Source organism: Charadrius vociferus, unplaced genomic scaffold (genome assembly GCF_000708025.1).
Source record: "Charadrius vociferus isolate BGI_N301 unplaced genomic scaffold, ASM70802v2 scaffold260, whole genome shotgun sequence".
NCBI classification, from domain to species: domain Eukaryota; kingdom Metazoa; phylum Chordata; class Aves; order Charadriiformes; family Charadriidae; genus Charadrius; species Charadrius vociferus.
This window is the reverse complement of record NW_009646410.1, coordinates 1,477,784-1,490,954: the sequence shown is the minus strand read 5'-3', so window position 1 is coordinate 1,490,954 and position 13,171 is coordinate 1,477,784. Positions and strand designations below refer to the sequence as shown.

Genomic DNA, 13,171 nt, shown 5'->3' with positions numbered 1-13,171 from the left:
CCCAAGATAAGGTTCTCGCATGATTGCCTACAAAATTTGAAATCTCTATCTGATCCAGGCTAATCAGCACAATCACATCACAATCCTCTTAAGGAAATGCTAGAGGAGCCGTGGCCAACTGGGTGAATGAGATCTTCTAACGGCACCGTGCATTGTCTTTGCAAGTCTTACATCAAAACTTTTGTTCAGTTGAATCACACCACAATAAAAGTTTCAAGAAAATCAGTAATAGCTGGGATTTACTTCTTTATGGCTCTTTAAACCTCCTCTCCTGCAACAACCTGCGAGAGCAGTTGCTCCAAGAGAAGTGGTGAGAATTTGATCTCTCTGGACACACAAACATACATCTCCATGCTTCTTGCACCAAGGAGCAGAACTTGGTGCAATTTGAGAATGTGCCGTAAATTAAGACCAGCTCTGGGATTATAAGATGTCACAGGTACAGAGGCACCTCGCAAACAGCTACCATAGGCTGTGTGTACAGGAGGGGAGAGGTTTATTTTATCAGTGTACTGCACAGTTCCATTGACAAGTGCAATGTAGATTAATCCCTAATTAAATTATTGACTTCAGTGGAATTGTTCCACTGTATCCATGGAGGAAGGTCTTGTATTATGGTATTTCCCTGGGTCTCACAGGGCCTCAAAGTAGGGGGCCCTAAATGTTTCTGCCTCTTGCCTCATGTTCCTAATTCATGGTGGGCAGCTTCTGCCTTCAGTAGCCTTCCATGCCATTAAACAGGGAGGGTACTGGTGAGTGGGTGCCAGCTGGGGTGCCAGTTCCCCCACCATGAGCTTGAGGAGAGCCACCAGGCAGCCAGCCTGGACCTCACAGCTAACCCTGTTGACTTGCAGTGACTTTCCTGTGTAATTACTGACTTCCAGGTGCTGTCTGGCAAAACACAGCAGCAGAGAGAAAAAATCAAAGGCAGGAATATTAAAGTCTCAGACAGACGAGGTGGGGGAGTAAGCTTAAAAGCTCCTGGGAAGGGCCATGGTAAAGGATTCTGCTGAAGCTGGTGCAAAGCAGAGCCTGAAGCACTATCTCAGGCAGCTCACTTTGGTGAGCTTTTGGTCCCGATTCCTTTTGATGATGGAAGGGAAGACGGATGTACCCAGAATGTGTCATTACTCCTGCGATGTTCCCCCAAACGCAGGCTGGCTCCGCAGGAAAATGAAATGGCATCTTTGGTGCAAATGTCAGGGAGGTCATGAACTCACCTTTTCTCACCGGACATTTATTCCGGGGAGTGGCAAGATCTGATCTGGGTTCATTTGGTAATGTATTTGCATCCTCTTTTCCATGCCAGCTACACAGTAAAGGACTTTTCACCTGCTAACACACAGAGCAGGTCAAGTCAGCGCAATCATGAAGCGCCTACAAGGCACACCCAGGGCCAGGCAGCGGCAGGTTAGCTATCAACCAGAGTGATCGGCTGGGGCAGGACAGGAGGTAACGTGAGCGAGAAGCTGTTTGTATAAGCACAGTGCCAGGTATGAGGCCGGCTTCTTTTCCTATCACACCTCATGCTGATTTGCAGAGCACTAAAAGTAAAATGAAGTGTGACCGACTCCTGAAGAAATCCGTATAAAGAAGGACATTTAGAGTTGAGGGTTGGGGAGGGCTCGAGCGTGTGCAGCTCTGGAAATCACAGTTTTATGGTTAGTTGACTATAAATATCACCTCCTTTCTCCACTTGGAACAGCAGAGGCTCAGCTTCCTTTGAGACCCACAGAGGTGTCACATTTTACAGATGGTAAGAAAAAGAGGCTGCCAAAGTAGCATTTACAGCAAGGCTCTATACATTTACTTTATAAGGGGATGACACCTTGTTTTAACACATGTAAAACGTGGACTTGTAACAAACTCTGCTTCAAGTCAACACTGCATGAGCAGCAGCAGACGTTGGGTTTCTTCTTCTTAGACGGTCAATGGGCTTGCATATAGTGTGAATCTCTCTTCTTGCAGGAAAGGATTTAACTTTAATTTCCTCATTTCTGGAAAGCGGAATGAGCACTTTAGAAGTCCCATGGTAAAACAGATGAGGGAGTGGGCTGGGAATTTGCAGCCCCAGTTTTTACTCACAGCTCTGCTTTTGGGCGTCTATCAGCCATGTGGCTTTGTAGGCAAGGAGTAGAAGGCAAGATTCCCTCAGCTGGAAGAATAGAGGTGGCAGTTCCCTAGAAAGACAGCACAAGGAGGTTGGGAGCACACCACATTTGGCCTGAAGATGCACTGTAAAGTCATTCTGGCCACTGTAAGGTGGGGTGGGTCCACCCAGTGCATCACAGCTCTGTAAGAGGAGAAAATGGCGTACATATGACTCCTCCAGGGCGCAGTGTGTAATACTGTCTTCCCCTGTTACATGAGCGCTACCGCGTTTCGTGCTGTGAGCAATGAGCAGGAGAAGAATCTAGACATACCGAGAACTGCCCAGATCACCCCAAAGCGATCCTGGAGCTGCTCCAGCTGTGAGCAGCCGAACTCTGAATGCACTGGGCGTCTCTCTCTCGCCTGCTAGATAATTCCACAAACATGCTCTCAAGTGCCTACAGAGGTTGACGGAAGCTGTGGCAGCTGTAACACACCCCGGCTTGTGGGTGGTTTAGCTGCAGAAGGAGCTTAGAGTGATGGACAAACAGCCGCAAACAAGCAGCACGTGGAACGTGGGCCTTCTGGGGCTAAGACCCAAACTATCCTACTTCAGCCCGCAACATAATTGTCACAGCCTATCCTGCCAACTCGGCCACTTTGACTTTAATGGGCTGGAGCTGTTCAGGATTTCACCGCAAAATGGGCACACAGAATTCACAGCGTTGACAGGAATCTTGCCGCAAAGACTGGATCCTGCTTTTTTTGAATGGACGGGGAGTTGTCACCAGCCCTTGGCCATGCCGAGCTGGTGGCACCCAGCAGAACGGTTCTGCACCACCTTTGCAGGTGTTGGCACAGCACACGCTGTCCACTGCAGTACTTTTTCTTTGTGGAACGACTCCAATATTAACCTCTTCCTTATTTTGCCCACAACAGCTGGACTCTGCTTTCTGTTTCTGTAAAATAATTGTTAGCACAGTAAGTAATTAAGTGGTTTAACCATCCTTTTCATTTCCCAGCTGGAGCTGCAGGGGTCTTTGGTTGTATTATTTAGAGTATTAAATAGATATGGAAAGATAATCTATTCAGGACCTTTGAAACTTGCCAATTATAGCATCCAGTGACTCAAGCAGTAATAGAAAATGCCAGAGGATGTTGCAGGATTATATAGTGTGTTGTAAACATATCCAACGCATTGAATACAACATATAAAAGCCACCTTGGAGTCCGATCACCCTAAAATGCAAAAATGCCAGCGAGGCAATGGCTTTCGCCAATGACGCTGAAGACCACGCCAAACCAAACAAACTGCAGGTTACTGGGGGGACCTCAGGTGCAGCCTGAACCAGTGGGCGCAACTATCCCAGCCGAAGCACTTCGTGGCATTGCCATCTAGTGACAAGCACTCAGCCTGCGCCCCGGCGAACACCCAACCTCTGAGCCCCTCAGCACAAGGCCAGCTCGGCCTCCTCCTCCCGCGCTGCGCCCAGCAGAGCCCAAACGCCCTGTTCGAGCTCTCGGGTTGTGGGTACCTTACCAGCCTCAAAGTGAAAAATTGCTTCCTAATATCTAACCTAAATCTCCCCTCTTCCACTTTAAAGCCATTCCCCCCTGTGCTATCACTCCATGCCCTTGTAAAAAGTCCCTCCCCAGCTCTCCTGTAGCCCTTTTAGGTACTGGAAGGGGCTATAAGGTCTCCCCAGAGCCTTCTCCTCTCCAGGCTGAACACCCCCAACTTTCTCAGCCTGTCCTCACAGCAGAGGTGCTCCAGCCCTCTGATCATCTTTGTAGCCCTCCTCTGGACCCGCTCCAACAGGTCCATGTCCTTCCTATGTTGGGGGCTCCAGAGCTGGACACAGTACTCCAGGCGGAGCCTCACCAGAGTAGCGTAGAGGGGAAGAATCACCTCCCTTTGACCTGTCAGAGCCTCTGAGATGCTCGGCAGTCTGAGGACTGTCCCTGGATGGGCTGTTGTCTCCCAGCGCTTGGAGGAAGCCCAGGCCGTGCTGCTGGGAAGGGGAGATGCCATCTGTGGCGTGCAGCAGCCCGGCTTCCAGCAGCTCCCAAAGCCCGGAGCAACGCATGTCTCTGCTGTGCAGCTCCCTGGCACGGTGCCCCCGAACCTGGGAGAAACCCTTCCTCTCCTCCCACCGTCGACAGAGATTTTTATAAATTCAGTGGCTGAAAATCCCTGCGGAAGTAAAAACACACACACATTCCAGTACGGCGCTGGTTCTGCGACACTAGAAGCGCAGCGCTCCCCGGGCGAGGACAACCGCCCCGCAGGCTCCTTGGTACACGTTTCCCCGGTGGCCAGCGTCTCTGCCCCGGTAGCCCGGAGAGCAGCTGGCCCCAGCCCGCTCCCTCCCCCGAGCCCACTAGATGGTAGCAAAACGCTGCGCAGGGGGCGGCACCGGGGCCGCCGGCCGGGGGCTGTCCCCCGCCATCCCCGGGGCTGCCGCTCCTCGTCCCCTCTCTGGGCAACTCAGTTCTGTCCCTCCAAAACTTTACTGGCCTTAACCCTTTAATGTGGGGGATCCTCACCCCAGAGCGGCTGATCACAGCTGGTCCTTTACACGGTGCTGGGGGCGGCAAAGGGAGCCACGCACGTTTCTTTAAATTGATTTTCCCTACCTTATTTTTTTGGGGGGTATTCTAGTATAGGTCCCATTCAAGACTTGTTGGCATGACTCGGTCTGTGTCTCCAGAACACCTGAAACAGAGACGGCACAAACAGGGCTTTCCTATTTCTCATGGCAGCTACTTGGAGGGTTTCGCAGAGCTCCGGCCGAGGGATGTGCTGTGCACACAGCTCTTCTGATGGGACACCGCTCTCCAGCGAGCAGAACAGTTAGCCAAGTTCACCTAGCTCCCCCAACCAAGCCCCAAACAGATTAAATCTGAAGTGCTGCTCCCCTAGATGCAGCTACCATTACGTAGAAAACAATCTAGTTTCATGTGGCGTCCAAATGACTTCCCAAACACCATAACCGGGTGGCATGCCAGGCTCTGGCAAGTTGAGAGCAAGCAGCCAGCCTGGGCAGAAGCCATCTAAAAACCACAAGCAAAACTCAGCAAAAGAGCTTCATACAGGAATGCTCACAAAACAGAGGGGGAAAAACAATCCCCCCCATGCCCAGCTCCTCTGAAACCCAGCACTGAAAATGGAGGGATTTGCCATCCCCTATAAGGAACTCCCATGGCTAAACTCCCCCGTGCGCAGGGACGTGGGAAGTGCTTGAACCTGTGAAGTGCTCTGCTTTCTTGGCTCAGCCTGGCTTGCCTTAATGCCATGTGGATCCTCCAGCCTCCCAGGGGTGGGAAGGCATTTCGGTGGTTCCAGCCTGGTGGGGTTGGACCCACAGCCTGGACAACACAGGTGCGTTCCAGAGCTCACCTCTGGAGTCCTGCTCTGCCTGGATTTGCATGGGATTTTGCAAAGATCCACATTTTCTCTCGGTTTAAGAGCTAACTTCATTCCCACTGTTTTCTACTCAGAGTTGAATATGAGAAGGCTTTTATCAAAACCCCCTCTGGACATCATAACCACTCTGGATGTCTGTCTTGGGTCCCTCCTGTGGAGTGACCATCAAGTCATTCAAGCCAAAGTGAGAAACAGGGTTGCAGAGCACCTGAGTGCCAGCTTCTTCCCTCTAACGACTGCTCCCCAGAAGAGAGGGGACTTCATGTTAGGAGCTAATCAACTCATTCACTAAAGACCCCTGAAGAGTTTAGGTTCAAATGTTTCTGGTGGTACCTAAGCAGCACCTGGAGCCGGAGCACCCACTGCCCTGCCACGCGCAGTCCGCAGCGCCCAGGGTGGTGCCATCCCAACTCCCCCTGTGTGAGGAGCTAAAAGATCACAGAAGTGATGGAGAAGAGGCTGCTGTACTTCAGGCTGGAAATCCTAAAGCTGTGACTACGTGGAAAAACCCAGCGTCTTCCTCTTCACAGCGCCACGTTTTCACGGCCAGACCAAACCTGCCCCTTCTCCTGACTCCTTTCTCCCCTTTGGCTGCAGCTCTCTCCATCCCAGTCCCGGCAGCCTCCGCGACTTGCCAAGCCGTCCCCTTGCCAGCGTAGCGCAATCGCAGAAGCCCAAGTGATGGTCTCCTTGGTCAACCAACACACCCTGGGCGATGCGCCGGGCTGGATTCGCTTGTGGTGTCAAACCAAATTGCTTCACAAAGGGCCGACATTTCACAATCTTTCTTTCAACTTCCCCTCTGCTGCTGCTATACAATACCTACTCCAACTGCTTGCAATTAAAACATGACCAAAGATCTGACCGCTCTGAAGGATACAGATTATCATCGGCAACAACAAAAAAGGGAAGTGCACGCAGTTGTTTTCTTTTCAAAAGCTTTTAATAGGACACATTTGTTTTTGTCATTTGTAAAGATTTACACTCATTTTTTGTCTTTTGTCTTTTTTTAAAAAGGAACATTTTAACCCAATTTTCCCCATGAATACCACCTTTTGTTGCCCTGACCAAAAGACCTTGTTTTGGCCTATATACCTGATACAGTATAACAATATATTAACTATTAAATACAAAGTTCTATAATATATACTAGGTTGTTACGGACATTGCAATGGTACTGTGCCTACTCTAGTCACCTCGTGTAATAGTGTACATGGGTTATCATAGCCAAAGGGGCAGAAAAGGGGAGACTGGGGCATAGCCTAATTTACAATGGTAACACTTTTGTTTTCTGGTATGGTTTTCTCTTCCTTTTTTTTTTTTCTTTTTTTTTTTTTTTTTTCTCCTTGAACACACCTTGTGCTGAGTGCAATCCACAGAAGTCAAAAACAGTGTTTTCTTTGCCCTCCTCCAAAATATCTACAGTATAAACGGCCTGTAACCGAGCTATGAAAAATCAGTTCTGTGTGCGAGGGGCTGCAAGAATGGAATTTGCAATTTTCCAGACACGTCTGCAATCTCTCTTTCCCCATGTGTCAGACTGGCAATAGCAAAATATCCTCCTCTCACCTGTATACAGTAAATCCACAGTAGTAAAGTGCTGGTGTGCTTGAACGAACTGGATAGCCATGCGACTGCTTTACCATCGATAGGGGCTGAGTTTTGGGGGTAGATGTTTCATACGGGTACGGTTCTTGAACAGTAATAGCACTGCAATATCGTAGAACTTGAGCTTAGCTGCTGACTTCTAAACGCGACCTGGACGCAGGCTCTGAAACTAGGCTATACGTGTTGTGATACAGTAGCGCTGGCTCCAGGTTTATGAAAAGAAACTCGTAGATAAGAGCTGCTTCTGTTCCCAAGATGCTACGCGGACTTTTAACAATTTCTCTATAGATTTCTACAAAAATATAAAAAATTCTATCAACATAACCATTCTACAGAATTCCTGTGGATTTTGTACATTTTGTTTAAAAAAAGTCAAATTCTATAAAACCCCCCCCAAAGGTATTTAAAATTATCTTAAGATTATTGCACACACTGCAGTACATTTGTATTTGTTTTTCAAAAGGGCATCTAGAAAAAAACTTATCCGGTTTAGAAAACAAACTATTTTACATGGATTTCTTTTCCTGAATGCATCATCATAGAGTATTTTTTATTGGCTAGTCCTTACTGAATATTCACGTACGATGTAAACTTTTTGTTACTTCCACAAACCTTGTCAGTGGGCAAACCCCCAAGTATTGAAAACAGAAGAGCCTTTAGGCATTCTGTTACATTTGCAGTTTAGCATTTGGATTAACATCACATCGCCGTTTTGTGCCATGATTTCAAGCTAAAATCTTTTTTTTTTTTTTTTTTTTTTTTTGGGTAGGGAAGGAACTGTATGAGTAGTATCATTCCAGCTATACAAACTCACTCCTAATCATTAAGGAACCAGGGTCAGCAATTTTAGTGGACTAGCTATTTTCCCAAATTATTTAGTGCATGTGAAAGGAAAATCCAAGGCTCATTATGAGTGTAAAACCAAAAAGGGATTAAGAATATTTCTCAGGCTTAATACACTGTAATTTTATTATTTCCTTAAATATGATCTGGGGGAAGAACTGATGAAAGGTTTGTTTGAAATCGTTGCTTTAAACGGGCTTAACTCTGGATTTGGACTGGCATATCAAAGAGAGCGGTCTCCGTATGGGCCCGTGTTGAAGAGGGGAAAAATGTCCCAGCCAAGAATTAATCTAACTGCAGTAAATAGTACAGAATGTTAATCCTCCTACTTCAAATACGCTGATTGCCTGACTTCCCGCTGAAAGCCCTTACATTTCTCCAGGACATGTAAATCAATAGGGACTGTTTATGGAGTAAACATCCTCAAGGGAAAATAAAGGGGCTTAAGACCTCGCATGGGCTGTTAGGTACAAACAGTGTCATCTTCTTGTGTGTATACTCCGAGCTAATGCAGATACATGGAGTCGTAACAGTCTAATCTCTGAATGGATAAAAGGCTGTACATCAACATGTTGTAGTGATTTGAACAGATCAGTAGTTCTCAAAATGTTACAAACTCCCGACTGACAGAATTAGCACAAATCCTCCTCTTGCTCGCACTGGTTTAAAGACAGGATCCAGCGAAGCCTTATCCATGTACGCAGTTTTAAACCTGTGACTATTCACACACTTCAAACCATGCCTGCAGAGTCTTATTTAGCCTACATCTTAATGTGATTTCATGGAGGTTGAGTGAAGTTGATGTCTGGTTTCCATCTGTCTCGGGAAGAGCGCGAGGTGTGGGACCAGGCTAACCTCTCGGGATTTTCCGGCTGTGCTGTCCAGTTTTACACATTGCTTTTTGCAGAGGGTGTTAGTGCAGAAGTAAACAGTTAATTTCTGAGATGACTGACATTAAGGACATGTTATAAAGTAAGGACACAAATTCCGTTTTTATCTACATTTTCTCATGTTGTTGCTGCTTAAGGCTTTTGATAGACTGGAAATAAAATTACAGTCAGGGTCATGTAAATTAACTCTAGCAGTGATAGCAAAAAACCTGACTTTCTAAACTGAAAATCAACAGTCACTTCAGTACCAACAGACTTTCTTACATGTATTCTGTAAAATAACTTGCAGTAGGCCTTGATTCTGTTGAACACAAAAGCGCATGATTTTAATTTTAAAGCGTTACTTAAATGCGATCAACCTCGAGGCAGTTTGAGCAAGAGCTTAACTTTAAACACGTGCTTGAGCCCACTGCTGCCTCAGCTCGGCACTGAATTCACCCCCTGTGACTGTCAAACATGGCCTTGCTCTGCTCCCCGCGGGGCTACAGAAAGAAGGAGCTCCACTGCACGCGGTGGGCTTACAGAGGGGCAAAACTCAGCAAAACCAACAGTCTGTCTCGGAGACACTGGAAAAACCTCTCGGAAGCGACCACGGGCTTTTCTGGCCTCAGTTTCCTAGGCACGTATGAAAATCATCCCCGGACGTGATTTTACGAGTCACCAGTGGATGATCTAGAACATCCTTTCGTAATTCAGTGTTGTGGAGAGTGAAAGGGGCTCTACGTTCACCATCTCCAGCCCTCTGTCAGCATGGTGTACCTGCCGGGGTTTGGGCACTTGCTGTTACTCTGGATGTTGATTTTATGCGAGATTGGAATATTATTTTGTTAAAAAACTGCCACTGCATTTCTGTACTACCCAAATAATCTTTCTCCCAGAATATCATTGAAGTCCAAGGGGAAAAATAAATTACATTAAATAATCCTTATTTACTGCTGACTGTGGGATACATTTCCTCTGTAATGCACTAATTGGCTACATTTTGTGCTTTGCAAAACAAAATGAAACCCAAACAAAACAAAACAAAAAAAGAGAAGGGATTAAATATATATTTTTAAGGTTAAAATATTCATAAAAACCAACTTTACCTCAGAAATATTCTGAGATACATAAAATAGAAGAAAATTAAACGAGTCTTTAGTCACAAAATGTACTACATCCCGCAATACTAGATTCAATTAATTTAATAAAATATAATATACATATAGATTCTGCACATTGTATTGCTTTTACCTAAGCAGAACATATGCTTAAGTAAGCGTGATATAGGTTAACCACTCTTTTAACCCGCTGGTTCTTTAATCTTTCTTTGGAAATTTTTTACCCAGTGCCATTTTGGAATACAGAGTTTTTTAATTTTTTTTTTTTCTTTTTCTATTACATGAAAGGAAGAAAACATTTGGCACCAACAGAAAAGTAACTCAGGGGTCCATTTCCGTTTGATCAAAGGAAAAGCTAGGAAGTGTCAACAAGTCTTTCTTTGGGGTAGGAGATGTTGACATACTGTCTGGAAGCAACGAATCCCCTATATCCATGGAATCCTTGGACTCACAAGATGGAGCACGCCGCCTCAAGCAAACGTCTCCACTGGCAGGTGAGATGCTGTGAGGTCCTCTAGGTAGTAAACTCTGTCCATCGGGTGGATCTATAGATATACACGGAGGGCTCAGTTTTTTCTTCTGCCGTGTTCCTTGCAAGCCTTCCATTTCACTTACCACCTGACTTATGAAGCCAGAAGAGCTAGATGTGGAATGGTGCTGAGGGCTGTTTTCCATCGAACAAATTTCTATTGAATGTCTCCTTTGATCATCTAACCAAGAGGGCGGTTTTTTTAGAAGACCCTGGGTGTCTACACTGTGGTATTTCTTCAGGTCCTTCAGTGTAACGTTGCCGGTATTGCCTAGGTTCCTCTTAGGAGTGAGAGGCTGAACCTCTGAACAGGCACTCGAGGCTGTACAAGTTTCTGAAGTGAAAGGCTCCGAGGAGCTGTTTATTTCAGATACTTCTTGGTCCATTGAATCTCCAGGTGTCTCCTGATACGAGTCTGCACAAGCACACGATGCTGGTGCCTGCTTTGAAATATTATACTGATTGTGGGAATGCTGCTGTGTATGAACGCTTGCCCGGCTCCACGCAGCCAACTCTTGCGCTTCTGAGGGCGTCAGAGCCACTGATGACTCCTCCTTGGGCACAGCGGGGACATTTGGGTCAGAGGGTTCACTCACCTCGGTGTGGAGATTCTCCTTGCTATCCAAAGAGTCATTCCGTATAGCCATCTGTATCGGAGTGCAAAGGGATCGGGGAGGAGGGGAGTTGCCAGATGAGAGAGACAGACCAACCAAAGGTTAGTACAAGCAAGGCACAATGTTTACCGGGCACTCAACTCTGCTGAGATACCTCAGCACAGACCCACTGACTCCTACAACTCGACCTGCCTTGGGGGTTCTAGCAATTCCCATGCTCTGGTGATCTATGGGTTTGTCGCTGTGTAAGTAACAGCGGGATTTGACCTTTCATTCTTCATAAATGGTTGACCTTTAGCTTTCTCCTCTAAGGATGCAGGGCTGCAAAAGCAGAATGCCTCCACCCAAACTTAGACATAGTCTTGTTATGCGAAGGAGGAGGGTCTATAGCAAAGCTCTTTATCATTTTAGCAGCCCAGGTACGAGTGGAAGAGGGAAGATGTGCGAGTGAGCCTGTGTATTCCCTTCTCTAGCCCGGGGGATGCTGAGGGCATGGAGCAGGATCCCCAGAGCCAGCGACGCCAGAGCAACCACGCTCTGCACCAGCAGCAGGGCAACAGCCTGTCCCTGGCTTTGGTCCCCGGGCTGGAGCCACAGCTCTGCACCATGCCAGTAGCTGGGGGCAGGGAAACAGGTCCACTTCTAAGTTAAGGGGATTACAGACTCCAAACCCGAAGTTTCTCTTTGATCTTTTCACCTGGATGCGGACATTTATCCACAGGCTTTCAGCCACACAACACACTGGGAGCCAGACAATCTAAACTGCTTTTAGTTTTAAGAGCATCTTATTGAACCAGCCAACCTTGTCTGTATTCCTTCAGGAAGAAGCCTGAGTGCTAGAGAACAAAATCCTGCCCAGAAGATGCGCCAGGCTATTTGTTTAAGTCTCGCTGAAGGATTGCTGCCTTTTTGGCAATGGGTCCTGAATGTTTTTGAATTCACAGCCCAAGACAATGGGCTGAAACAGCGACGCTGACGACAAAGCTGTCTCCTCCAGTGTTTCTGGGTGGAGGAGAAGGCAGAAATCCAGATGCAAGATCTGCTATTTGTGCTGATGATCAGTGTCTTCAGGCTACATAAGATAGCTCTTGAAAACTGTTAAAAACTAATTCAGTGACAAATGCCTGTTCTGGCTCTCAACCCATATTTTTATCTTACGGCAGGGGAGCTGGAAAAGCTGGAATAATAATAATAATAATAATAATAATAATAATAATAATAATAATAATAATAATATGTAATTATTTCAACTTATTCTGATGCTTGAGTTCAGGCTCCCTAAGGCAGATTTTGCCTTGGCTGTGCAGAGCTGTATGCAGCATCAGTGCCTGCTGGCAGAGAGAACCTACGGCGTGTTTTGAAGGCTTTGTCTTTTCACTGCGCTGCATCCCTTGTCAAAAGGGTTTACAAATCAGCCACATTAACTGGCCCTTAAAGGCAGAGTCTCAGTTTGAGAAAACTCTTAAATGATCTTAAAGATTAAAAACTTCACTGAGAAATTTGGAGGAGATGCGTACAGCTGGTCTCAGTCCTTTAGAGAAGCGTAAGGAGATGAAATTCCTCATAATAAGGAATGCTTTTGTGACGAATCACCCCAAAATGATCTTAGAATTTATATAAAAATTGTCCCGCAAGGATCGTTCGAGCCAAATGATCTCTATTCAGGCAAAGCTCTCATCAGCTGCAATATGCACATGTGTGCGTGCAGAAACACAAGAGTCTATTGCTACATCTGCACATTGGGCTCCCTTTGTCGTCTGTCAGAGTTGAGAGAATATTTAATAGGCAAAAGATTTTGTCCAATGCTGGTAAATCCTTTCTAGTTAAAATTTGACAGCATGATACTGGTGACTAACCACAGCCAAGAGCGGACCTAATTCTGCTCTCCTCAATGTCAACAGTTTTAGTGATTGTTTGGGAGAAGAAATCACATTCCTATCCTGAGAAAAGACACAGACCACAAAAAAAGTAGAATACAGAAGCAAAAAGTAATTATCGTCATTACTTTTGCTTGTACACCAACCTGTGTTGCACACAACGACAGTATTAGTCACCACCAGCTCTTTCCC

The 13,171-nt window shown here is 46.3% G+C and overlaps 1 protein-coding gene across 1 annotated transcript in view; it reads right to left on the bottom strand.

The window, feature by feature from the left end:
- Window positions 1-10,280: 10,280 nt before the first annotated feature.
- CACNA1G (calcium channel, voltage-dependent, T type, alpha 1G subunit) overlaps window positions 10,281-13,171 on the bottom strand; it is a 102,247-nt gene continuing 99,356 nt past the window's right edge. The window contains 1 exon segment of the mRNA XM_009879686.1: window positions 10,281-11,135. Coding sequence (XP_009877988.1) covers window positions 10,281-11,135 — 855 coding nt within the window.